This window comes from Rhinoderma darwinii, chromosome 11 (assembly GCF_050947455.1).
Source record: "Rhinoderma darwinii isolate aRhiDar2 chromosome 11, aRhiDar2.hap1, whole genome shotgun sequence".
NCBI classification, from domain to species: Eukaryota; Metazoa; Chordata; class Amphibia; order Anura; family Rhinodermatidae; genus Rhinoderma; species Rhinoderma darwinii.
In genome coordinates this window covers 100,931,292-100,955,947 of record NC_134697.1, presented here as the reverse complement: position 1 = coordinate 100,955,947, position 24,656 = coordinate 100,931,292, and the positions used below count along the sequence as shown (strand labels likewise).

The window sequence follows — 24,656 nt, the reverse complement described above, 5'->3', positions numbered from 1 at the left end:
GTAGAGTAGACTGTGGTGTCCCGTCTATGTCTGGTTATTAGAATACAGGTAGAGTAGACTGTGGTGTCCCGTCTATGTCTGGTTAATAGAATACAGGTAGAGTAGACTGTGGTGTCCCGTCTATGTCTGGTTATTAGAATACAGGTAGAGTAGGCTGTGGTGTCCTGTCTATGTCTGGTTATTAGAATACAGGTAGAGTAGACTGTGGTGTCCCGTCTATGTCTGGTTATTAGAATACAGGTAGAGTAGACTGTGGTGTCCCGTCTATGTCTGGTTATTAGAATACAGGTAGAGCAGACTGTGGTGTCCCGTCTATGTCTGGTTATTAGAATACAGGTAGAGTAGACTGTGGTGTCCCGTCTATGTCTGGTTATTAGAATACAGGTAGAGTAGACTGTGGTGTCCCGTCTATGTCTGGTTAATAGAATACAGGTAGAGTAGACTGTGGTGTCCCGTCTATGTCTGGTTATTAGAATACAGGTAGAGTAGACTGTGGTGTCCTGTCTATGTCTGGTTATTAGAATACAGGTAGAGTAGACTGTGGTGTCCCGTCTATGTCTGGTTATTAGAATACAGGTAGAGTAGACTGTGGTGTCCCGTCTATGTCTGGTTATTAGAATACAGGTAGAGTAGACTGTGGTGTCCCGTCTATGTCTGGTTATTAGAATACAGGTAGAGTAGACTGTGGTGTCCCGTCTATGTCTGGTTATTAGAATACAGGTAGAGTAGACTGTGGTGTGTCATGAAATAATGTTTTGCTCTCTGGTTCCTTTGTAAACGTTCTTCATTTCTATATAAACCTCTAAGTCATGATGGAGAAGGATCGGAGCCGCTTGTCGGAGGAGATATTAACCCTCATCCTCAGGATGATCTACCTGCTGTCAGGAGAGGTGAGAGATTCTGGGCCGATCCCTTCTGATCCTCATCACAGCGTTACCCCCCCCCCCCTCCTGAGATGAAGATGTGACATTATAATGATTTACAGTCTCTGTCTCCTGAACGAAGCCGAGCAAAGCCAACGGGCGAGGAAGGGGCGCGGCGCGGTGTTCATTCTTGTTTTTACATGTAGGAATGTGCGGTGGTGAAGAAGATCACTGGGGAACTCCTGACAGCCGGCGGTATCTATGTGTCCGGAGGACGGAGCAGGACCCAGACCCCCATCACGGAGCCTCCACCTCACTCACTGATCCATGAGAGGAACAACGAGAAGATCCTGGACCTCACCCACAAGATCATCGAGCTGCTGACTGGAGAGGTGACACTGCCGGGAAGGCTGGGACATTATATAATAACACAAGGTATAATGTGTCTGGGTGATGACTGTATCATCGTGTGTCAGGTTCCTATAAGATGTCAGGATGTCGCCGTCTATTTCTCCATGGAGGAGTGGGAGTATATAAAAGACCACAAGGATCTGTACAAGGAGGTCATGATGGAGGACCCGCGGAACCGCACACCTCCGAGTAAGAGGGATCTGTACAAGAACATCATGGAGGACCACCGGAACCGCACACCTCCGGGTAAGAGGGATCTGTACAAGAACATCATGGAGGACAACCGGAACCGCACATCACCGGGTAAGAGGGATCTGTACAAGGAGGTCATGATGGAGGACCACCGAAACCACACATCACCGGGTAAGAGGGATCTGTACAAGGAGGTCATGATGGAGGACCCGCGGAACCGCACATCACCGGGTAAGAGGGCTATGTACAAGGACATCATGATGGAGGACCACCGGAACCGCACACCACCGGGAAAGAGGGATCTGTACAAGGAGGTCATGCTGGAGGACCACCGGAACCGCACACCACCGGGAAAGAGGGATCTGTACAAGGAGGTCATGATGGAGGACCACCGGAACCGCACATCACCGTGTAAGAGGGATCTATACAAGGAGGTCATGATGGAGGACCGCCGGCCCCGCACACCACCGGGTAAGAGGGATCTGTACAAGGACATTATGATGGAGGACCACCGGAAACGCACATCACCGGGTAAGGGGGATCTGTACAAGGAGGTCATGCTGGAAGACCACTGGAACCGCACATCACCTGGTAAGAGGGATCTGTACAAGGAGGTCATGATGGAGGACCACCGGAACCGCACATCACCGGGTAAGAAGGATCTGTACAAGGAGGTCATGCTGGAGGACCACCGGAACCGCACATCACCGGGTAAGAAGGATCTGTACAAGGACGTCATGATGGAGGACCACCGAAACCGCACACCTCCGGGTAAGAGGAGAGTTTCAGGAGAGCAGTTTGAGGGTCACCCAGATCCTCCCATCATCACATATAACAATATATTCAGTCACTGTGTGTCCTACAGATGGATCTAGGGAGAGAAATGCACCAGAGAGATGTCCCCGTCCTCCGTATTCCCAGGACTGTCCAGAAGATCTCAGTGGCCATCAGGATGATCAGGTAGATGGAGGTTTCTCCAAGAAGTAAAGTCACCTTACACAATATGGAGAGTTGTTCTTCACATTTTGTTTTCTTAGGGTGAACACCTCGATAATATTAAAGTTGAAGTTCTAGCGGAAGAAAATGAGGCATATGGGAATGATGAGCGACATCTCCTAGAACAGGACTTTTCTAGCAATGTTACCGCAGGTAATGACCCATAGATATTCTGTATTGCCGGTTATACTATGGACAGGTGTGGCGCTGTTTCTAGACGAAGGCGGCAATGTTTTTTCTAAGATCTCAAGAGTGACCACGTAGGAGATGCTCCCTAATAATGGCCTGTAGTCACGTAGAAGACGAAGGCCTCACCAGGGGTAACTTTATCCCATCAGATCAGTTTTTCACCAGTGATATGTTCCGCTGACCATAGATTATTTTAATGCTGGATCATTCGATTTAAAAAAGATACTACAAAAAAATCTTCAGTTTCCGAGGACAGTCCTCCAACATGGCATTATGGGGTGGGGGGAACGGTCCAATTCAGTCATTTTCTCACCCACTAAGAAGTTTTTATGACCTTGTCAACGTCTCATTATTGGGAACAGATGCTGCGGTCCCCATCTTATGATAAGGCCTCTTGCACAGTGGCCTAACTATAGGGGTCGTATTTGCTACCATTCACACTAGTCCAGGGTGGCCACTGGCCCCTCTGCCCTTTAGGGCCTGGCACACAAGTTCCTGATGCAGGACGTTGTGTGCAGCGGTGCCTAACCCTGGCTGGCGTCCTGTCCCTGTGTGACGGGCCCTGACCCTGGCTGGCGTCCTGACCCCGTGTGCTGTGTCCTGACCCCGTGTGCTGGGTCCTGACCCCGTGTGCTGGGTCCTGACCCCGTGTGCTGGGTCCTGACCCCGTGTGCTGGGTCCTGACCCCGTGTGCTGGGTCCTGACCCCGTGTGCTGGGTCCTGACCCCGTGTGCTGGGTCCTGACCATGGCTGGCGTCCTGACCCTGTGTGCCGGGTCCTGACCCTGTGTGCCGGGTCCTGACCCTGTGTGCCGGGTCCTGACCCTGTGTGCCGGGTCCTGACCCTGTGTGCCGGGCCCTGAAGACAAGCGAGGAGAGGTAAATAAATATCTGTATATTTTTTTCAGTCTGATCTAGGGTTCGATTCATTTTGGGATCTGCTCTGGGGTTTGATTTCGGAGTCTGGGTTCCTAAAGTTTTCTATGGGGCCCAGCTAGTTGCATCCCCGCTCTTGCACAAATGACCGGCTCAGATGGTCTTCTCGGTAATAAACTTGACCGTACTCAACAGCTGCACAAGACTTGACAACCTTTTGGCTAGCAATAAGGTCTCTTTCTAGTACCTACTGTACGCCATACCCATCGGCGCCCCTGCGACGCTTTCAGAATAGCTTTTCGAAATGCGTAAATTATAAAAAAAAATTGCTGCATCCTTAAGCCCTAGAGTAGACCGGATCCTTGCGGGGTTAAAGGGGCTGACAACTAAAATACCATCTCCAATGGTCGAGAATGGAGGTAAACATGGGGGCGAGGTTTTATATTTGACTGGAGTTGCTAAGTACAATGAATGTTCTTGACCTTGGGTTTATATACATTAATATTTACGGACGGTTTTGGTTGTATTCCCATCAGATGGACCCACAAGCGCAAAAGGTTTCGGGGAACATCTAAGTTTTTCACCAATCTGTGAAACTCAAGAGAACGTCCTACGAGACCGTCCACTTGAAAAACTCTTTACTTTAGAATCCTCACCGCGATCATCTAAACCCTACAGTCACCGGGAAACGTCTCACACCCCGTACCCTGCTAAGAAAGGCTTTAACATCTTCACTTGCTATGAATGTGGGAAATGTTTCTCCGCACACGAGCAATTTCTTGACCATCAGAATATCCACTCAGGGGAGAAGCCATACACCTGTTCTCAATGCGGGAAATGTTTTTCGATGAAGGCGACCTTTCTGAACCACCAACTCTTCCACGCGGGCGTTGATGCTTTTAAGTGTTTGGAATGTGGAAGATGTTTTACCCAGAAATCCCACCTCATTAAACATCACAGAAGCCACACAGGAGAAAAGGCCTTTCCCTGCTTAGAATGCGGAAAATGTTTTACCCAGAAATCCCATCTAGTCAACCACCAGAGACTCCACACTGGGGAGAACATTTTTCCGTGTGCGGACTGCGGCAAACATTTTACGTTGAGATCGCAGCTTGAGAATCATCGACGGGTCCACACGGGTGAGAGGCCATTTTCGTGTCTGGAGTGTGGGAAATGTTTCAGCCAGAAGTCGGTACTCATTAACCATCGGAGGAGACACACGGGGGAGAAGCCTTTCCCATGTCCAGAGTGTGGAAAGTGCTTTACGCGGAAATCAATTCTTTTTGAACATCAAGGCATCCACCGAGGGGAGAGGCCTTTTCCGTGTTCCCTATGTGGGAAATGTTTTAATCACAAGTCTTCTCTCGTTCATCATCAAAGAAGCCACACGGGGAAGAAGCCCTATGCGTGTTCTGAGTGTGGGAAGTGTTTTACGCGGAAATCGGCTCTTTCTGAACATCAGGCGGTTCACGTGGCGAGTGGCCGTTTACATGTCCAAGGTGCGGGGAAAGATTTTCAAACAGATTGAGGAAGGTCAAGTATCGTCTTCCGTGTGAGCGAGAAGCCATTTTCATGTCCTGATCAGAGCTAATTCTATGTCCGGGAGCTCGTTGTTGACCACGGTCGTGTGAAATAGGACTAAATCATGACTTAATATGGACTTCACGCGGGGGACTGAGCGTATGCCGCCATAACACAGCAAGAGAGCGCAATCTCATAGTTGTGGTGTTGGAGACGATTGCTGGTGTCTCGAATTCGGCAAGCGGTACACAGAAGCTAAGGAAAACGGGGCAGCTGCCCACGGAGACACCGTGAGCAACAAGAGTAGTGAACGAGCCGAGTCAAACCAGGAGAGAACGAGGTACCAAACGCTGAGCAGGAGAGTGGTCAGAAAGCCAAGGTCAATAACAAGCAGAGGATCAGTAGTACAAGCAGCAGCAGCAAGCCAGGAAACAAGCATAGAAGAATCACAGGCAAAGGAGGAACAGGAAAGGCAGGTATAAATAGACAGAGGGCGGGAGCTAACTCCGTCTGGCCAGGCTGTAATAGGCTCTCCCACTCCTAAGCCTGCCATCCTGAGTGGTGGAAGATGGAGTCAGTCTCACAGACATAGGAGCAGGTCCAGACTGATTGCCCACGGGCGTCGACACAGAAGCTGTGTCTGGCAAATCCTTTACACCACCGAAATAGAACCTGTCTGGCAATGTGAAGCTGTCGAGAAGGTCTCAAAAAGCAGCAGATGATGGCACGTCCTAAAGAGATGCAGCCACTGTATCTAATACTATCATGTGTGATACTGTCTGCTGAGCCACTGTATCTAATCCTATCATGTGTGATACTGTCTGCTGAGCCGTGTATCTAATCCCATCATGTGTGATACTCTCTGCTGAACCGTGTATCTAATCCCATCATGTGTGATACGGTCTGCTGAGCCTCTGTATCTAATCCTATCATGTGTGATACTGTCTGCTGAGCTGTGTATCTAAGCCGATCATGTGTGATATTGTCTGCTGAGCTGTGTATCTAATCCTATCATGTGTGATACTGTCTGCTGAGCCGTGTATCTAATCCCATCATGTGTGATACTCTCTGCTGAGCCGTGTATCTAATCCCATCATGTGTGATACGGTCTGCTGAGCCTCTGTATCTAATCCTATCATGTGTGATACTGTCTGCTGAGCTGTGTATCTAATCCTATCATGTGTGATACTGTCTGCTGGGGCCCTGTATCTAATCCTATCATGTGTGATACTGTCTGCTAAACCACTGTATCTAATCCTATCATGTGTGATACTGTCTGCTGAGCTGTGTATCTAATCCTATCATGTGTGATACTGTCTGCTGGGGCCCTGTATCTAATCCTATCATGTGTGATACTGTCTGCTAAACCACTGTATCTAATCCTATCATGTGTGATACTGTCTGCTGAGCCATTGTATCTAATCCTATCATGTCTCCAAGGGGGCTTCATCAATCAAAAACAGTTCAACTACATGTACATTGAACAACCCATCACTCCCATTATCCACGCACTACCGAAAACTCACAAACTAATCAACCCCCCACCGATGAGACCCATAGTCTCAGGGATAGGATCGGTACTTGAAAAACTATCTGAATGGCTCGACACCCTTTTACAACCTCTGGCTCAGCAAACTCCAGGGTTCCTAAAAGACACAAAAAATGTCCTGACCTCTTTAAACAACAAAGTCTGGAACGATGAATATACCTGGCTCACATGTGATATTGTCTCCCTTTACACATCTATTCCCCACCATGTAGCCTATACCGCCTTAGAAAGCCATCTGATGACACACAGTACCTATGACAGAAATTTTCAAACCTACATCTTAAATGTACTGATGTTCCTGATGAGTCATAATTTCTTTCAAATATTATCTTCAATTAAAAGGCGTCTCTATGGGAGCTAAATTCTCTCCATCAATAGCCAACTTAGTCATGGCGTGGTGGGAGGAATCACATGTTTTCTCCAGCAACAACCCTTTTGGTAAGGACATCGAGTGGTACGGAAGATACATCGATGATCTTCTGCTGATATGGAAGGGACCAATTGATACCATTTCTAACTTCGTAGACTTTCTCAACCACAATCCTTCTAACCTGAAGTTTACATACAATCACGACAAGACAACCATCATCTTCCTAGACTTAGAACTAGAAGGAAAAGCAGGCCAAGTCATTTCAACACAAACGCATCGAAAACCGACCTCCGCAAACTCCATATTGCATGCCAAAAGCAACCATTCCAAACATACAATTAAAGCTATTCCAGTTGGAGAATTACACCGAGCAAAGAGGAATTGTAGCTCAGCCAACCATTTCAACATAGAACAAATTACCACAAGGCTGAAAAGCAGAGGTTACCCACAATGGTCCTTAAACAGAGCGGTGGATATCACAACTAAAAAATCTCGAGCCCAACTTCTGGAACCACACAAGAAAACCAACCAGTCAGACTCTAACCAACCAACATTAATTCTACAACAAAGCAACCAATTCTTGGAAATAAAACAAATAGTAAATAAGTACTTAGCGATTCTCATGGAAGACGATGGATTGCGGTCCATCCTGAAGGGAGGCTGCAGAATAATAGCCAGAAAAGCCCCATCAATAGGCAGCATTCTCTCTCCATCTCTTTTCATATCACAAGAAACTAAAACAACGTGGTTGGAAACCAAAGGGTTCTACAGGTGCGGACAGCACCCCTACAAGGTATGCCTCCATGCTCATCCCACAAAAACCTTCTGCGACTCTACCCAGTCAGACACATTTACTATCCAAAATTACATCAACTGAGTCCGTCATCGATGTCATAGAATGTACAGAATGCCTATTAAAATATATAGGCTGCACGAACCGAAAATGTAAAACCAGGATCCTTGAGCACCTCAGTTACGTGAGAAATCCAAACATTACAAATATCTCTAGCGCATCCAAACATTTCATACATCATCACAATCGAACAACGAAAACTTTTCGATGCTACGCCATTGAGAAAATCCATCTCTCTAAAAGAGGAGGCGACCTCAAACCTAAAACCCACCTGAGAGAAGCCTTCTGGATCCACAGACTAAAAACAAGGTTCCCACTTGGACTCAACCTAAAGAAAGAACTTCTGTTCCAGTATTGACCAATACATACGTTAGCAATCAATTTTCTGCTTCCGCATAATTGAATCTAAATCTCGAACCAACAATTTTTGTCTTCTCATTTGCATGTGAAGTCATACATTCTTTTGCATACATAACATGTGCTTTTTGTTATGCAAACAATATTCGACATTGACTTCTTTTAGCCACCTTCCTCATGATATTCCATTTTTCTTTTTCCCTTCACTCCAGACTTTATCAATCCAGAACATAGAAACTGAAGGCCCACAAAGATCTCAACACACAAACAATTACTAACAATATTGTAAATACAACAGTGATCTAGGTTACGTTCCCAATAACAAGCCACATATATTCTATAATACCACATAAACAAATCTCCGTTATGAACAATTAAATATGGTGCGTTCTACAATGGATGTAAAGCTAACCTACTTACGGCATAGAACAGCCGACCCCAGCTGAATGCTGTCCCTGGACCAGATGTTCTCCCCGCGTCCCAATAAAGATAGGAGACCTGGAACACAAACAAGACATCAGAGAGAGAAGAGAATAGAAGAGGAGAAAGAAAACTAACACAAACGCCAACATTGATTTATTTCACATCTCCAAGCGGTCACACGTTAGTAATAAAATACAACTCCACTTCTATATATCGTTATCTGAATGAAGGGACAAACCTCAATCATGAGCAATCTAACCAAATATTTGTTTAAGAAAGAACTTCTACGTACTTACCACATGCTCTAGCGGACCACGGCAGCAGCTGACAGTCGGGGGTGTGTTGGACACCGCCCCTCTGATTGGCTTGTCCTGCGTTCCAGCAAGATATCGAGGCCTGGAACGCAAGTAAAACATTTGACACATCCAACTAGAAGCATCCCAAATCACCTTGTCTCCAGTATCAATGTTAGCAATATATGAAAGTAACTCATCCTAAAGATCGTGTTTCTTCCTCCTGACGCTCATTTCCTACTACAGAAATCGCAATTTCAGATCTAAAATGATGCCGAATACTTCTCGGTCTGCCTTGCGTTCCGGGTGACTCACCTCCGCCTGGAACGCAATCAGAACTCCGCTGCCAGACCGGAACCTATACACATAAAACCAGGGCCCCAGTTTCTAAACACCAAACAGCCATGATTAAGGACGTCTAACACGTCTGAAACGCGTAGGCTCCACGACTGGACTGACATTCCTTCCTGCACATTAGGTCTCCATACCTTTGGACCTTTTTAATCTTATACCAATAAACTTGGAACGACATTCCGTTTTAACCTCTACAGCGCTGGATTCAAACCCTTGCCTTCCATTTATCGTGCACCGACACGAGGATCCGAGCGACGTCTACGACACACAAGCTACGTGTCAGGTGAGCTGGAGGATCTCTCCCCCATATTCCATGTGTGATGCTGAGCTGTGTATCTAATCCTATCATGTGTGATACTGTCTGCTGAGCTGTGTATCTAATCCTATCATGTGTGATACTGTCTGCTGAGCTGTGTATCTAATCCTATCATGTGTGATACTGTCTGCTGAGCCGTGTATCTAATCCTATCATGTGTGATACTGTCTGCTGAGCTGTGTATCTAATCCTATCATGTGTGATACTGTCTGCTGAGCCCTGTATCTAATCCTATCATGTGTGATACTGTCTGCTGAGCCCTGTATCTAATCCCATCATGTGTGATACTGTCTGCTGAGCTGTGTATCTAATCCTGTCATGTGTGATACTGTCTGCTGAGCTGTGTATCTAATCCTATCATGTGTGATACTGTCTGCTGAGCCGCTGTATCTAATCCCATCATGTGTGATACTGTCTGCTGAGCTGTGTATCTAATCCTATCATGTGTGATACTGTCTGCTGAGATATGTATCTAATCCTATCATGTGTGATATTGTCTGCTGAGCTGTGTATCTAATCCTATCATGTGTGATACTCTCTGCTGAGCTGTGTATCTAATCCTATCATGTGTGATACTGTCTGCTGAGCCACAGTATCTAATCCTATCATGTGTGATACTGTCTGCTGAGCTGTGTATCTAATCCTATCATGTGTGATACTGTCTGCTGAGCTGTGTATCTAATCCTATCATGTGTGATACTGTCTGCTGAGCCACTGTATCTAATCCTATCTATAGTTGATAGGGTCGTAGTGCTATAGATATGCAATGCTGTCTCATATACACACATAATTTTTTTTTGGGGCGGACACATATGTATTGAGGCTATTTCCCCTGACATTTTAAGTCCTTAGTGACGCCCCTGGCTGCTAGTGCTGCATTGTTGGGTCACTTAGGAGACCCAGCGATGCAGCTGAAAGCTGCGGACCGTCGGCCATGAGAAGTTTGCGGGGGTTGGCCCGATAAGAACTTTTTCATCGGGGCCCTTGAGCCTTTAGCTACGCCCCTGGACTACGTTACTTATCTATCACAAGCAGGAGGCGCAGTGTGAAGCTGCATCACATAGGAATACACTGAGATTCTCCACTGTGAGTACAGAAGTACTACGTTACTGATCTATCACAAGCAGGAGGCAGGGAGTGTAGTGTGAAGCTGCATCACATAGGATACACTGAGTTTGAGTAAAAAAATTGATCTATCCTTTCCTGAACTTAAAATGCCTTTGAAAAGTCTTCAGACCCTTTTCATTTTTTCACATTTTGTTATGTTGAGGCTTTGTGCTAAAATAAAAAAATAACGTTTCAGCCCCTTAACTCAGGACTCGGCTGAAGCCCCTTTCGCAGGGATAACATCCTCCAGTCTTCTTGGGTTTGATACCACAAGGTTTACACCTGGATTTGGGAATTTTCTGTCGTTCTCCTCAGCCCTGTCAGGTCCGATGGTGACGTCGGTGGACGGACATTTTCAGGTCTCCAGAAATGTTTCATTGGGTACAAGTCAGGGCTCTGGCCGGGCCCTTCAAGGACATTCACAGAGTTGTCCCCCCGCTTCTGCTTTGTTGTCCCTCTCCTGTGTTGTCCCCCCCGCCTCTGCCGTGTTGTCCTCCCGCCTCTGCCGTGTTGTCCCTCTCCTGTGTTGTCCCCCCGCCACTGCCGTGTTGTCAACCCCACCTCTGCCGTGTTGTCCCCCCGCCTCTGCCGTTTTGTCCCCCCGCCTCTGCCGTGTTGTCCCCCCGCCTCTGCTGTGTTGTGCCCCCGCCTCTGCCGTGTTGTCCCTCTGCCGTTTTGTCCCCCCGCCTCTGCCATGTTGTCCCCCCGCCTCTGCTGTGTTGTCCCCCCGCCTCTGCCGTGTTGTCCCTCTGCCGTGTTGTGCCCCCGCCTCTGCCGTGTTGTCCCCCCGCCTCTGCCGTGTTGTCCTCCCGCCTCTGCCGTGTTGTCCCTCTCCTGTGTTGTCCCCCCGCCACTGCCGTGTTGTCAACCCCACCTCTGCCGTGTTGTCCCCCCGCCTCTGCCGTTTTGTCCCCCCGCCTCTGCCGTGTTGTCCCCCCGCCTCTGCTGTGTTGTGCCCCCGCCTCTGCCGTGTTGTCCCTCTGCCGTTTTGTCCCCCCGCCTCTGCCATGTTGTCCCCCCGCCTCTGCTGTGTTGTCCCCCCGCCTCTGCCGTGTTGTCCCTCTGCTGTGTTGTGCCCCCGCCTCTGCCGTGTTGTCCCCCCGCCTCTGCCGTGTTGTCCCTCTGCCGTGTTGTCCCCCCGCCTCTGCCGTGTTGTCCCTCTGCTGTGTTGTCCCCCCGCCTCTGCCGTATTGTCCCTCTCCTGTGTTGTCCCCCCGCCTCTCCTGTGTGGTCTCAGCTGTGTGCTCAGGGTCATGGTCTTGGAGGGTGAACCTTCGGCCCGGTCTGAGTGGAAGGGTCAGAAGACCTTCCGAGTGCACTGAGGACGCAGAGCAAGACCCCCCCCCCCCCTGCCAGAAGCCGATTACTTCACATTAACTACATAAGGGCGGCCACGAATTACAGGCTGATCCATCTGCTTAACTTGGTGGCCACTATTAATATTCTTCTTTTATATGGCATTAGTGTGCGTCAATGGCTGCGCGGCAGATTTCCGGATTCTACTTATCCTGTAGGAGGACCGTGAAAAAACAAAAATCCCTGACCGCAGGGGCGTTTCCTCCTCGGTGCCCCCATCACAGTGCAGATACAAGTTGTGGTTACTATTTGCACTTTAACCCCTTGAGGACACGTTTTGGCCTCCCCACATTCTGCCTGAGAGCTTTTGCTTTTTTGCATTTAGAATGTTTTTTTAAAAATTTGTATTAATCTATTTTTTTTAAAGAAAAATGTTTATTTTGCCGCTGTATTTGCTTTTTCATTGTCCCCTGAAGGGTTAAAGGAATTTATCATCCATGTATTTTCTTATTCTTTATTATTTTCTTTTATAAAAACTTTTCCTTTCAAATAATGATGTTTATTCCTTTCATTTTCGTGGTTTTTTTTTATTCTTAAACTTTATACTTTTCTGTTGTATTTATTATTAATATATATGAATTCCGGGGCGTTATTGACTGTGCTCAGGCAGATGTTTGGGGCGTACGTCGGGCATGCTCTAACAGGGACTATCTAACCTTCACTTTGCCAGTCCCGGACTGTCTATATTGTTGTCATTTCTTTTTTTAGATGCTTCTAACACTACATTTCCCTCGTAGCAGCAACTTCCCCCGACACAAGAATCCGTTAGTCGAAGGTCCCGGGAGCTCTTATCATAAAGAGGCGGTCTCACGATGGGTCCGCTGTAGTCTCACGATGGGACCGCCGTGGTCTCCCGATGGGTCCGCCGTGGTCTCACGATGGGTCCGCCGTGGTCTCCCGATGGGTCCGCCGTGGTCTCCCAATGGGACCGACGTGGTCTCACGATGGGACCGCTGTAGTCTAACATTACTATTCACCCAGTGACGCCTAAAGGGTTTAAAAAAAACAACCAACTTCCTGCCATTTTTTTAATGGGGCGATTTATGGGGGTTGCTAATATAAAAGGCCCTAAAAGACAAGTCAGAACTGAATTCATCCCTAAAAAAAACAGCCTTATGAAAGTTTTTGTTTTTTTCAAAAATACTGAAAGTGTCAACCAAATTTTACCACTAACATAAAGTACAATGTGTCACACCAGCACAATCTGAGAATCTCTTGGATAAGTAGAAGCATTCCCAAGTTATTACCACATAAAGTGACACATCAGATATGAAAGATGAGGCTCCGTCTGTGGCAATAACTACGGCGCTGCAGGGACTCCGTGTTCCGCTGTATGGCGCATGTTCAGCTTCCGTACGTTCGCGATATTCAGAAACAACATCTCTATGATGCGTCACCTGATCAAACATGACACCAATTTTTCTATCTGGTTTGTGTCGACTCCAAGAGAAAAAACTCTAAATAACCTAGAAGTTTAACCCCTACCCGCACGAGGACGTACAGTTACTGAGTTTTTCCCGGTGCACACTGTCGCCGACAGCTGACACTCCACTCTTGCCGAACAGCGGTCCTATGCCGCTGATTTTGGCGAATTAACCCCTTAAATTCGGCGATTGGTTGCAATTGTCGAATTTTGGGGGTTACTAACATATCGGCAGACCCCGGTCCGAAATCGTGGGGTTTGCCGATAGTTAGTATGGCAAACGGAAGCCAAACAATGGCCTCCGTGTCTGCCATGGATGGAAGCCTATCAGGACCAACTTTCGGCTGATCCTCGTAGACCAACTGTCAGAGTGACTGTGACACCGACAGCTGGAATACGTTACACTGCCGAGGTATTGTAGCAGCGATCGGAGCCGCAGGTCAAAAAGAGAAAGTGTCAAAAGTAAAAGAAAGTAAATAAAAATGTTTTATAAAAGTGTAAAAGTAAAGTTTTGTTTTCCTACAAGTCTTTTATTATAAGTAAAAAATAAAGCCGTTAAAAAAAAAAGTGCACATATTTGGTATCACCGCGTTCGTAACGACCCAAACTATGAAACTATAATGTTAATTTTTCCGCACGGTGAACGCCGCAAACAAAATAAACGGAAAACTATGTCAGCATCGCTATTGTTTGGTCACCGACCCCAAGATATAGAATAAAAAGTGATCAAAAAGTCGCATTGAGCCCAAAATAGTACCAATAAAAACTACAACCCGGCCCGCAAAAAACAAGACCTCCCACAGCTTTTTTGACGAAAAAATAAAAAAGTTACGGCTCAGAATACGGTGACACAAAAAAGACATTATTTTATAGAAACGTCATTTATTGCGCAAACGCTGCAAAACGTAAAAAAACTATAGACATCTGGTATCGGCGTAATCGTATCGACCGGCAGAATAAAGGAAAACGTCATTTATTGCGCACGGTGAACGCCGGAAGAAACAAAGAATTGAAAGCCCCAAAATCGCTGTTTTTTGGTCACCTTCGCTCTAAAGATCCTGTGGGGCCAAAATGCTCACTGTACCCCTAGAAAAATGCCTTGAGGGGTGTAGATTCCAAAACAGGGTCACTTTTGGGGGGTTTCCACTGTTTTGGCCCCACAAGACGTCTCCAAACCGGACATGGGGCCTAAAATCTATTCTAATAAGGAGGCCCCACCAGCGGCTCCTTTACTTCTGAGGCCGGGGCTTCAGTCCATTATCACGCTACGGCCACATGTGGGGTATTTCTAAAATCTGCAGAACCTGGGCAATAAATATTCAGTTGCATTTCTCGGGTAAAACCTTCCGTGTTACAGATTTTTTTTAATTACAAAAGAATTTCAGCCAAAAAAATGAAATTTGTACATTTCACTTCTACTTTGCCGTAATTCCTGTGAAACGCCTAAAGGGTTAAAACACTTTCTGAATGCTGTTTTGAATACTTTGAGGGGTGCAGGTTTCAAAATGGGGTGATTTATGGGGACTTTCTAATATATAAGGACCTCAAAGCCACTTCAGAACTGAACTGTCCCTGAAAAAATGGCCTATTGAAATTTTCTTGAAAATGTGAGAAATTGCTGGTAAAGTTCTGAGCCTCGTAACGTCCAAGAAATATAAAAGTACATGAAAAACCGCTGCAAATATAAAGTAGACGTGCGGGGGATGGGAACTAGTGACTATTTTGTGTGGTATTACCATCTGTTTTACAAGCAAACACATTTAAATTTAGAAAAATGCTAATTTTTGCAAATTTTTGCTAAAATTGGACGTTTTTCACAAATAAATATTGAATTTATCGACCAAATTTTTTCACTAACATAAAGTACAATGTGTCACGAGAAAACAATCTCAGAATGGGTTGGATCGGTAAAAGCGTTCCGGAGTTATTACCACATAAAGGGTAACACGTCAGATTTGAAAAAATCATCTGTGTCCACAAGGCCAAAACAGGCTGTGTCCTGAAGGGGTTAATGTCCCCTCCACATCATGTTTCCGAATGGGAGAAAAATAAATAACCGCTAGAGTGCTTCTTTAAGGCGTCAATATACATGCGGGATATATAGTTAAATATTATATATAGTATAAACCCGGTGCCCGCCTTCCATTGTTTCCTCCGCAGTTTGTCCTATTCCTACCACTTCTCACACTGCTCTATACACGGGGTGGTCGGGTAGTCTGAGACACGCCCCCTCCTTCACGAAACCACTGATCAGTAACCTGAGGCACTCCAGCTGTCGTGAAACTACAACTCCCAGCATGCCTTGACGGCCTTTGACTGGAATAATAAAGGTTTTGGCTGTCAGGGCATGCTGGGAGTTGTAGTTTCACCCATGCACTAGGCAGTTCCTCCCTCCACCCTCTCCGTCTTATCCTGCTCTACACTGAATAGTCAACATTACTGATTCTAGAGGGAAGATCTACCGAGCACATGACGCGATCTGCTGCCAATCTCTTCAATGTCTCCACCCTGTCACCCGGAAGCCGTTAATTAGTACTTCCGGTTTTGCGGTCCACGCCTCGTCTAGATCCTATTAATCACGTAATCACCTGTGTCCGTTATGTTGTGGTCCTTCAGAAGATGTTCACGTGCTCAATAGGCCGCATCACCGTCCCTTATTTCTGCTGGGTAAGTAAAAAGGGATAATGCCATTTTAATGACCACTTCATATAACCTTATATACCGAACATAACGCACGTACCAGCGGCGAGGCGGCCATTTTGTTGTGGTCCTTTGTTGATTGGCTGCAGTCACGTGACTGGTGGATTGTCCTTGCTGCTTCCAGTTCCTCGTCAGACAGCCGGGTGTCTGCTGCCGGAGGTAATGAGAACAGCGTATTATTAATAGTGTTGTGGCTGCAGTACCCTATATATCCTCCAGTCTGTAATAGAGCAGTATACACGGGAGAGCCCGTCCCTGGAGACCGGTATACAGGAGACACTACCACACACTACACTGTATACTGCTACCTCTACAGGACACTACCTGCTGGAGACCGGTATACAGGAGACACTACCACACACTGCACTGTATACTGCTACCTCTACAGGACACTACCTGCTGGAGACCGGTATACAGGAGACACTACCACACACTGCACTGTATACTGCTACCTCTACAGGACACTACCTGCTGGAGACCGGTATACAGGAGAGACTACCACACACTACACTGTATACTGCTACCTCTACAGGACACTACCTGCTGGAGACCGGTATACAGGAGACACTACCACACACTGCACTGTATACTGCTGCCTCTACAGGACACTACCTGCTGGAGACCGGTATACAGGAGACACTACCACACACTGCACTGTATACTGCTACCTCTACAGGACACTACCTGCTGGAGACCGGTATACAGGAGACACTACCACACACTGCACTGTATACTGCTGCCTCTACAGGACACTACCTGCTGGAGACCGGTATACAGGAGACACTACCACACACTGCACTGTATACTGCTACCTCTACAGGACACTACCTGCTGGAGACCGGTATACAGGACACTACCACACACTGCACTGTATACTGCTGCCTCTACAGGACACTACCTGCTGGAGACCGGTATACAGGAGACACTACCACACACTGCACTGTATACTGCTGCCTCTACAGGACACTACCTGCTGGAGACCGGTATACAGGAGACACTACCACACACTGCACTGTATACTGCTACCTCTACAGGACACTACCTGCTGGAGACCGGTATACAGGAGACACTACCACACACTACACTGTATACTGCTGCCTCTACAGGACACTACCTGCTGGAGACCGGTATACAGGAGACACTACCACACACTGCACTGTATACTGCTACCTCTACAGGACACTACCTGCTGGAGACCGGTATACAGGAGACACTACCACACACTGCACTGTATACTGCTACCTCTACAGGACACTACCTGCTGGAGACCGGTATACAGGAGACACTACCACACACTGCACTGTATACTGCTGCCTCTACAGGACACTACCTGCTGGAGACCGGTATACAGGAGACACTACCACACACTACACTGTATATTGCTACCTCTACAGGACACTACCTGCTGGAGACCGGTATACAGGAGAGACTACACCACACTACACTGTATACTGCTGCCTCTACAGGACACTACCTGCTGGAGACCGGTATACAGGAGACACTACCACACACTACACTGTATACTGCTGCCTCTACAGGACACTACCTGCTGGAGACCGGTATACAGGAGACACTACCACACACTACACTGTATACTGCTGCCTCTACAGGACACTACCTGCTGGAGACCGGTATACAGGAGACACTACCACACACTGTACTGTATACTGCTGCCTCTACAGGACACTACCTGCTGGAGACCGGTATACAGGAGACACTACCACACACTGCACTGTATACTGCTGCCTCTACAGGACACTACCTGCTGGAGACCGGTATACAGGAGACACTACCACACACTGCACTGTATACTGCTACCTCTACAGGACACTACCTGCTGGAGACCGGTATACAGGAGACACTACCACACACTGCACTGTATACTGCTACCTCTACAGGACACTACCTGCTGGAGACCGGTATATAGGAGACACTACCACACACTGCACTGTATACTGCTGCCTCTACAGGACACTACCTGCTGGAGACCGGTATACAGGAGACACTACCACACACTGCACTGTATACTGCTACCTCTACAGGACACTACCTGCTGGAGACCGGTATACAGGAGACACTACCACACACTGCACTGTATACTGCTACCTCTACAGGACACTACCACACACTGCACTGTATACTGCTACCTCTACAGGACACTACCTGCTGGAGACCGGTATACAGGAGACACTACCACACACTGCACTGTATACTGCTACCTCTACAGGACACTACCTGCTGGAGACCGGTATACAGGAGACACTACCACACACTGCACTGTATACTGCTGCCTCTACAGGACACTACCTGCTGGAGACCGGTATACAGGAGACACTACCACACACTGCACTGTATACTGCTACCTCTACAGGACACTACCTGCTGGAGACCGGTATACAGGACACTACCACACACTGCACTGTATACTGCTGCCTCTACAGGACACTACCTGCTGGAGACCGGTATACAGGAGACACTACCACACACTGCACTGTATACTGCTGCCTCTACAGGACACTACCTGCTGGAGACCGGTATACAGGAGACACTACCACACACTGCATACTGCTACCTCTACAGGACACTACCTGCTGGAGACCGGTATACAGGAGACACTACCACACACTGCACTGTATACTGCTGCCTCTACAGGACACTACCTGCTGGAGACCGGTATACAGGAGACACTACCACACACTACACTGTATACTGCTACCTCTACAGGACACTACCTGCTGGAGACCGGTATACAGGAGACACTACCACACACTACACTGTATACTGCTACCTCTACAGGACACTACCTGCTGGAGACCGGTATACAGGAGACACTACCACACACTACACTGTATACTGCTGCCTCTACAGGACACTACCTGCTGGAGACCGGTATACAGGAGACACTACCACACACTGCACTGTATACTGCTACCTCTACAGGACACTACCTGCTGGAGACCGGTATACAGGAGACACTACCACACACTGCACTGTATACTGCTACCTCTACAGGACACTACCTGCTGGAGACCGGTATACAGGAGACACTACCACACACTGCACTGTATACTGCTGCCTCTACAGGACACTACCTGCTGGAGACCGGTATACAGGAGACACTACCACACACTACACTGTATACTGCTGCCTCTACAGGACACTACCTGCTGGAGACCGGTATACAGGAGACACTACCACACACTACACTGTATACTGCTACCTCTACAGGACACTACCTGCTGGAGACCGGTATACAGGACACTACCACACACTGCACTGTATACTGCTACCTCTACAGGACACTACCTGCTGGAGACCGGTATACAGGAGACACTACCACACCCTGCAATGTATACTGCTACCTCTACAGGACACTACCTGCTGGAGACCGGTATACAGGACACTACCACACACTGCACTGTATACTGCTACCTCTACAGGACACTACCTGCTGGAGACCGGTATACAGGAGACACTACCACACACTACACTGTATACTGCTACCTCTACAGGACACTACCTGCTGGAGACCGGTATACAGGAGACACTACCACACACTACACTGTATACTGCTACCTCTACAGGACACTACCTGCTAGAGACCGGTATACAGGAGACACTACCACACACTACACTGTATACTGCTACCTCTACAGGACACTACCTGCTGGAGACCGGTATACAGGAGACACTACCACACACTACACTGTATACTGCTGCCTCTACAGGACACTACCTGCTGGAGACCGGTATACAGGACACTACCACACACTGCACTGTATACTGCTACCTCTACAGGACACTACCTGCTGGAGACCGGTATACAGGAGAGACTACCACACTACACTGTATACTGCTGCCTCTACAGGACACTACCTGCTGGAGACCGGTATACAGGAGACACTACCACACACTACACTGTATACTGCTGCCTCTACAGGACACTACCTGCTGGAGACCGGTATACAGGAGACACTACCACACACTACACTGTATACTGCTGCCTCTACAGGACACTACCTGCTGGAGACCGGTATACAGGAGACACTACCACACACTGTACTGTATACTGCTGCCTCTACAGGACACTACCTGCTGGAGACCGGTATACAGGAGACACTACCACACACTGCACTGTATACTGCTGCCTCTACAGGACACTACCTGCTGGAGACCGGTATACAGGAGACACTACCACACACTGCACTGTATACTGCTACCTCTACAGGACACTACCTGCTGGAGACCGGTATACAGGAGACACTACCACACACTGCACTGTATACTGCTACCTCTACAGGACACTACCTGCTGGAGACCGGTATATAGGAGACACTACCACACACTGCACTGTATACTGCTGCCTCTACAGGACACTACCTGCTGGAGACCGGTATACAGGAGACACTACCACACACTGCACTGTATACTGCTACCTCTACAGGACACTACCTGCTGGAGACCGGTATACAGGAGACACTACCACACACTGCACTGTATACTGCTACCTCTACAGGACACTACCTGCTGGAGACCGGTATACAGGAGACACTACCACACACTGCACTGTATACTGCTGCCTCTACAGGACACTACCTGCTGGAGACCGGTATACAGGAGACACTACCACACACTACACTGTATACTGCTGCCTCTACAGGACACTACCTGCTGGAGACCGGTATACAGGAGACACTACCACACACTGCACTGTATACTGCTACCTCTACAGGACACTACCTGCTGGAGACCGGTATACAGGAGACACTACCACACACTGCACTGTATACTGCTGCCTCTACAGGACACTACCTGCTGGAGACCGGTATACAGGAGACACTACCACACACTGCACTGTATACTGCTGCCTCTACAGGACACTACCTGCTGGAGACCGGTATACAGGAGACACTACCACACACTGCACTGTATACTGCTGCCTCTACAGGACACTACCTGCTGGAGACCGGTATACAGGAGACACTACCACACACTACACTGTATACTGCTGCCTCTACAGGACACTACCTGCTGGAGACCGGTATACAGGACACTACCACACACTGCACTGTATACTGCTACCTCTACAGGACACTACCTGCTGGAGACCGGTATACAGGAGACACTACCACACACTGCACTGTATACTGCTGCCTCTACAGGACACTACCTGCTGGAGACCGGTATACAGGAGACACTACCACACACTGCACTGTATACTGCTGCCTCTACAGGACACTACCTGCTGGAGACCGGTATACAGGAGACACTACCACACACTACACTGTATACTGCTACCTCTACAGGACACTACCTGCTGGAGACCGGTATACAGGAGACACTACCACACACTGCACTGTATACTGCTACCTCTACAGGACACTACCTGCTGGAGACCGGTATACAGGACACTACCACACACTACACTGTATATTGCTGCCTCTACAGGACACTACCTGCTGGAGACCGGTATACAGGAGACACTACCACACACTGCACTGTATACTGCTACCTCTACAGGACACTACCTGCTGGAGACCGGTATACAGGAGACACTACCACACACTACACTGTATACTGCTACCTCTACAGGACACTACCTGCTGGAGACCGGTATACAGGAGACACTACCACACACTACACTGTATACTGCTGCCTCTACAGGACACTACCTGCTGGAGACCGGTATACAGGAGACACTACCACACACTACACTGTATACTGCTGCCTCTACAGGACACTACCTGCTGGAGACCGGTATACAGGAGAGACTACCACACACTACACTGTATACTGCTACCTCTACAGGACACTACCTGCTGGAGACCGGTATACAGGAGACACTACCACACACTGCACTGTATACTGCTGCCTCTACAGGACACTACCTGCTGGAGACCGGTATACAGGAGACACTACCACACACTACACTGTATACTGCTACCTCTACAGGACACTACCTGCTGGAGACCGGTATACAGGAGACTACCACACACTGCACTGTATACTGCTACCTCTACAGGACACTACCTGCTGGAGACCGGTATACAGGAGACACTACCACACACTGCACTGTATACTGCTGCCTCTACAGGACATTACCTGCTGGAGACCTGTATACAGGAGACACTACCACACACTACACTGTATACTGCTGCCTCTACAGGACACTACCTGCTGGAGACCGGTATACAGGAGACACTACCACACACTGCACTGTATACTGCTACCTCTACAGGACACTACCTGCTGGAGACCGGTATACAGGACACTACCACACACTGCACTGTATACTGCTACCTCTACAGGACACTACCTGCTGGAGACCGGTATACAGGAGACACTACCACACACTGCACTGTATACTGCTACCTCTACTGGACACTACCTGCTGGAGACCGGTATACAGGAGACACTACCACACACTACACTGTATACTGCTGCCTCTACAGGACACTACCTGCTGGAGACCGGTATACAGGAGACTACCACACACTGCACTGTATACTGCTGCCTCTACAGGACACTACCTGCTGGAGACCGGTATACAGGAGACTACCACACACTACACTGTATACTGCTACCTCTACAGGACACTACCTGCTGGAGACCGGTATACAGGAGACACTACCACACCCTGCACTGTATACTGCTACCTCTACAGGACACTACCTGCTGGAGACCGGTATACAGGAGACACTACCACACACTACACTGTATACTGCTACCTCTACAGGACACTACCTGCTGGAGACCGGTATACAGGAGACACTACCACACACTACACTGTATACTGCTGCCTCTACAGGACACTACCTGCTGGAGACCGGTATACAGGAGACACTACCACACACTACACTGTATACTGCTGCCTCTACAGGACACTACCTGCTGGAGACCGGTATACAGGACACTACCACACACTGCACTGTATACTGCTGCCTCTACAGGACACTACCTGCTGGAGACCGGTATACAGGAGACACTACCACACACTACACTGTATACTGCTGCCTCTACAGGACACTACCTGCTGGAGACCGGTATACAGGAGACACTACCACACACTACACTGTATACTGCTACCTCTACTGGACACTACCTGCTGGAGACCGGTATACAGGAGACACTACCACACACTGCACTGTATACTGCTGCCTCTACAGGACACTACCTGCTGGAGACCGGTATACAGGAGACACTACCACACACTACACTGTATACTGCTACCTCTACAGGACACTACCTGCTGGAGACCGGTATACAGGAGACACTACCACACACTGCACTGTATACTGCTGCCTCTACAGGACACTACCTGCTGGAGACCGGTATACAGGAGACACTACCACACACTGCACTGTATACTGCTACCTCTACAGGACACTACCTGCTGGAGACCGGTATACAGGAGACACTACCACACACTACACTGTATACTGCTACATCTACAGGACACTACCTGCTGGAGACCGGTATACAGGAGACACTACCACACACTGCACTGTATACTGCTGCCTCTACAGGACACTACCTGCTGGAGACCGGTATACAGGAGACACTACCACACACTGCACTGTATACTGCTACCTCTACAGGACACTACCTGCTGGAGACCGGTATACAGGAGACACTACCACACACTGCACTGTATACTGCTACCTCTACAGGACACTACCTGCTGGAGACCGGTATACAGGAGACTACCACACACTACACTGTATACTGCTACCTCTACAGGACACTACCTGCTGGAGACCGGTATACAGGAGACACTACCACACACTACACTGTATACTGCTACCTCTACAGGACACTACCTGCTGGAGACCGGTATACAGGAGACACTACCACACACTGCACTGTATACTGCTGCCTCTACAGGACACTACCTGCTGGAGACCGGTATACAGGAGACACTACCACACACTGCACTGTATACTGCTACCTCTACAGGACACTACCTGCTGGAGACCGGTATACAGGAGACACTACCACACACTGCACTGTATACTGCTGCCTCTACAGGACACTACCTGCTGGAGACCGGTATACAGGAGACACTACCACACACTACACTGTATACTGCTGCCTCTACAGGACACTACCTGCTGGAGACCGGTATACAGGAGACACTACCACACACTACACTGTATACTGCTACCTCTACAGGACACTACCTGCTGGAGACCGGTATACAGGAAACACTACCACACACTGCACTGTATACTGCTACCTCTACAGGACACTACCTGCTGGAGACCGGTATACAGGAGACACTACCACACACTGCACTGTATACTGCTACCTCTACAGGACACTACCTGCTGGAGACCGGTATACAGGAGACACTACCACACACTGCACTGTATACTGCTGCCTCTACAGGACACTACCTGCTGGAGACCGGTATACAGGAGACACTACCACACACTGCACTGTATACTGCTACCTCTACAGGACACTACCTGCTGGAGACCGGTATACAGGAGACACTACCACACACTA

The 24,656-nt window shown here is 48.2% G+C and overlaps 2 protein-coding genes across 5 annotated transcripts in view; one reads left to right on the top strand and one right to left on the bottom strand.

Annotated features, from left to right (window-relative positions):
- LOC142663485 (uncharacterized) overlaps window positions 1-15,950 on the bottom strand; it is a 53,682-nt gene extending 37,732 nt beyond the window's left edge. The window contains exons 1-3 of one of the 3 annotated variants that reach the window (XM_075842157.1): window positions 15,911-15,950; window positions 8,896-8,995; window positions 8,597-8,674 (exon numbers count right to left, since the gene is read on the bottom strand). In XM_075842157.1, coding sequence (XP_075698272.1) covers window positions 8,597-8,674; window positions 8,896-8,995; window positions 15,911-15,919 — 187 coding nt within the window. In that variant the 5' untranslated portion in view covers window positions 15,920-15,950. Of the gene's footprint in view, window positions 1-8,592; window positions 8,675-8,895; window positions 8,996-15,910 lie in introns of those variants that run through there. The other 2 variants (XM_075842161.1, XM_075842159.1) reach the window with 2 other exon arrangements.
- On the top strand, window positions 287-12,456 carry LOC142663489 (uncharacterized). Of its 2 annotated transcripts, XR_012851100.1 has the most exons (6): window positions 287-890; window positions 1,070-2,237; window positions 2,332-2,426; window positions 2,504-2,615; window positions 4,063-9,529; window positions 12,134-12,456. XR_012851100.1 is itself a non-coding variant. In XM_075842172.1 (5 exons), exons 1-5 carry the CDS (start codon window positions 810-812, stop codon window positions 5,052-5,054), a joined length of 2,448 nt encoding a protein of 815 aa, XP_075698287.1. In that variant the 5' UTR covers window positions 287-809; the 3' UTR covers window positions 5,055-9,704. The 2 variants fall into 2 exon arrangements, 1 of the variants encoding a protein (XP_075698287.1); XM_075842172.1 differs by lacking the exon at window positions 12,134-12,456 and having other exon boundaries at window positions 4,063-9,704.
- Window positions 15,951-24,656: the final 8,706 nt, after the last annotated feature.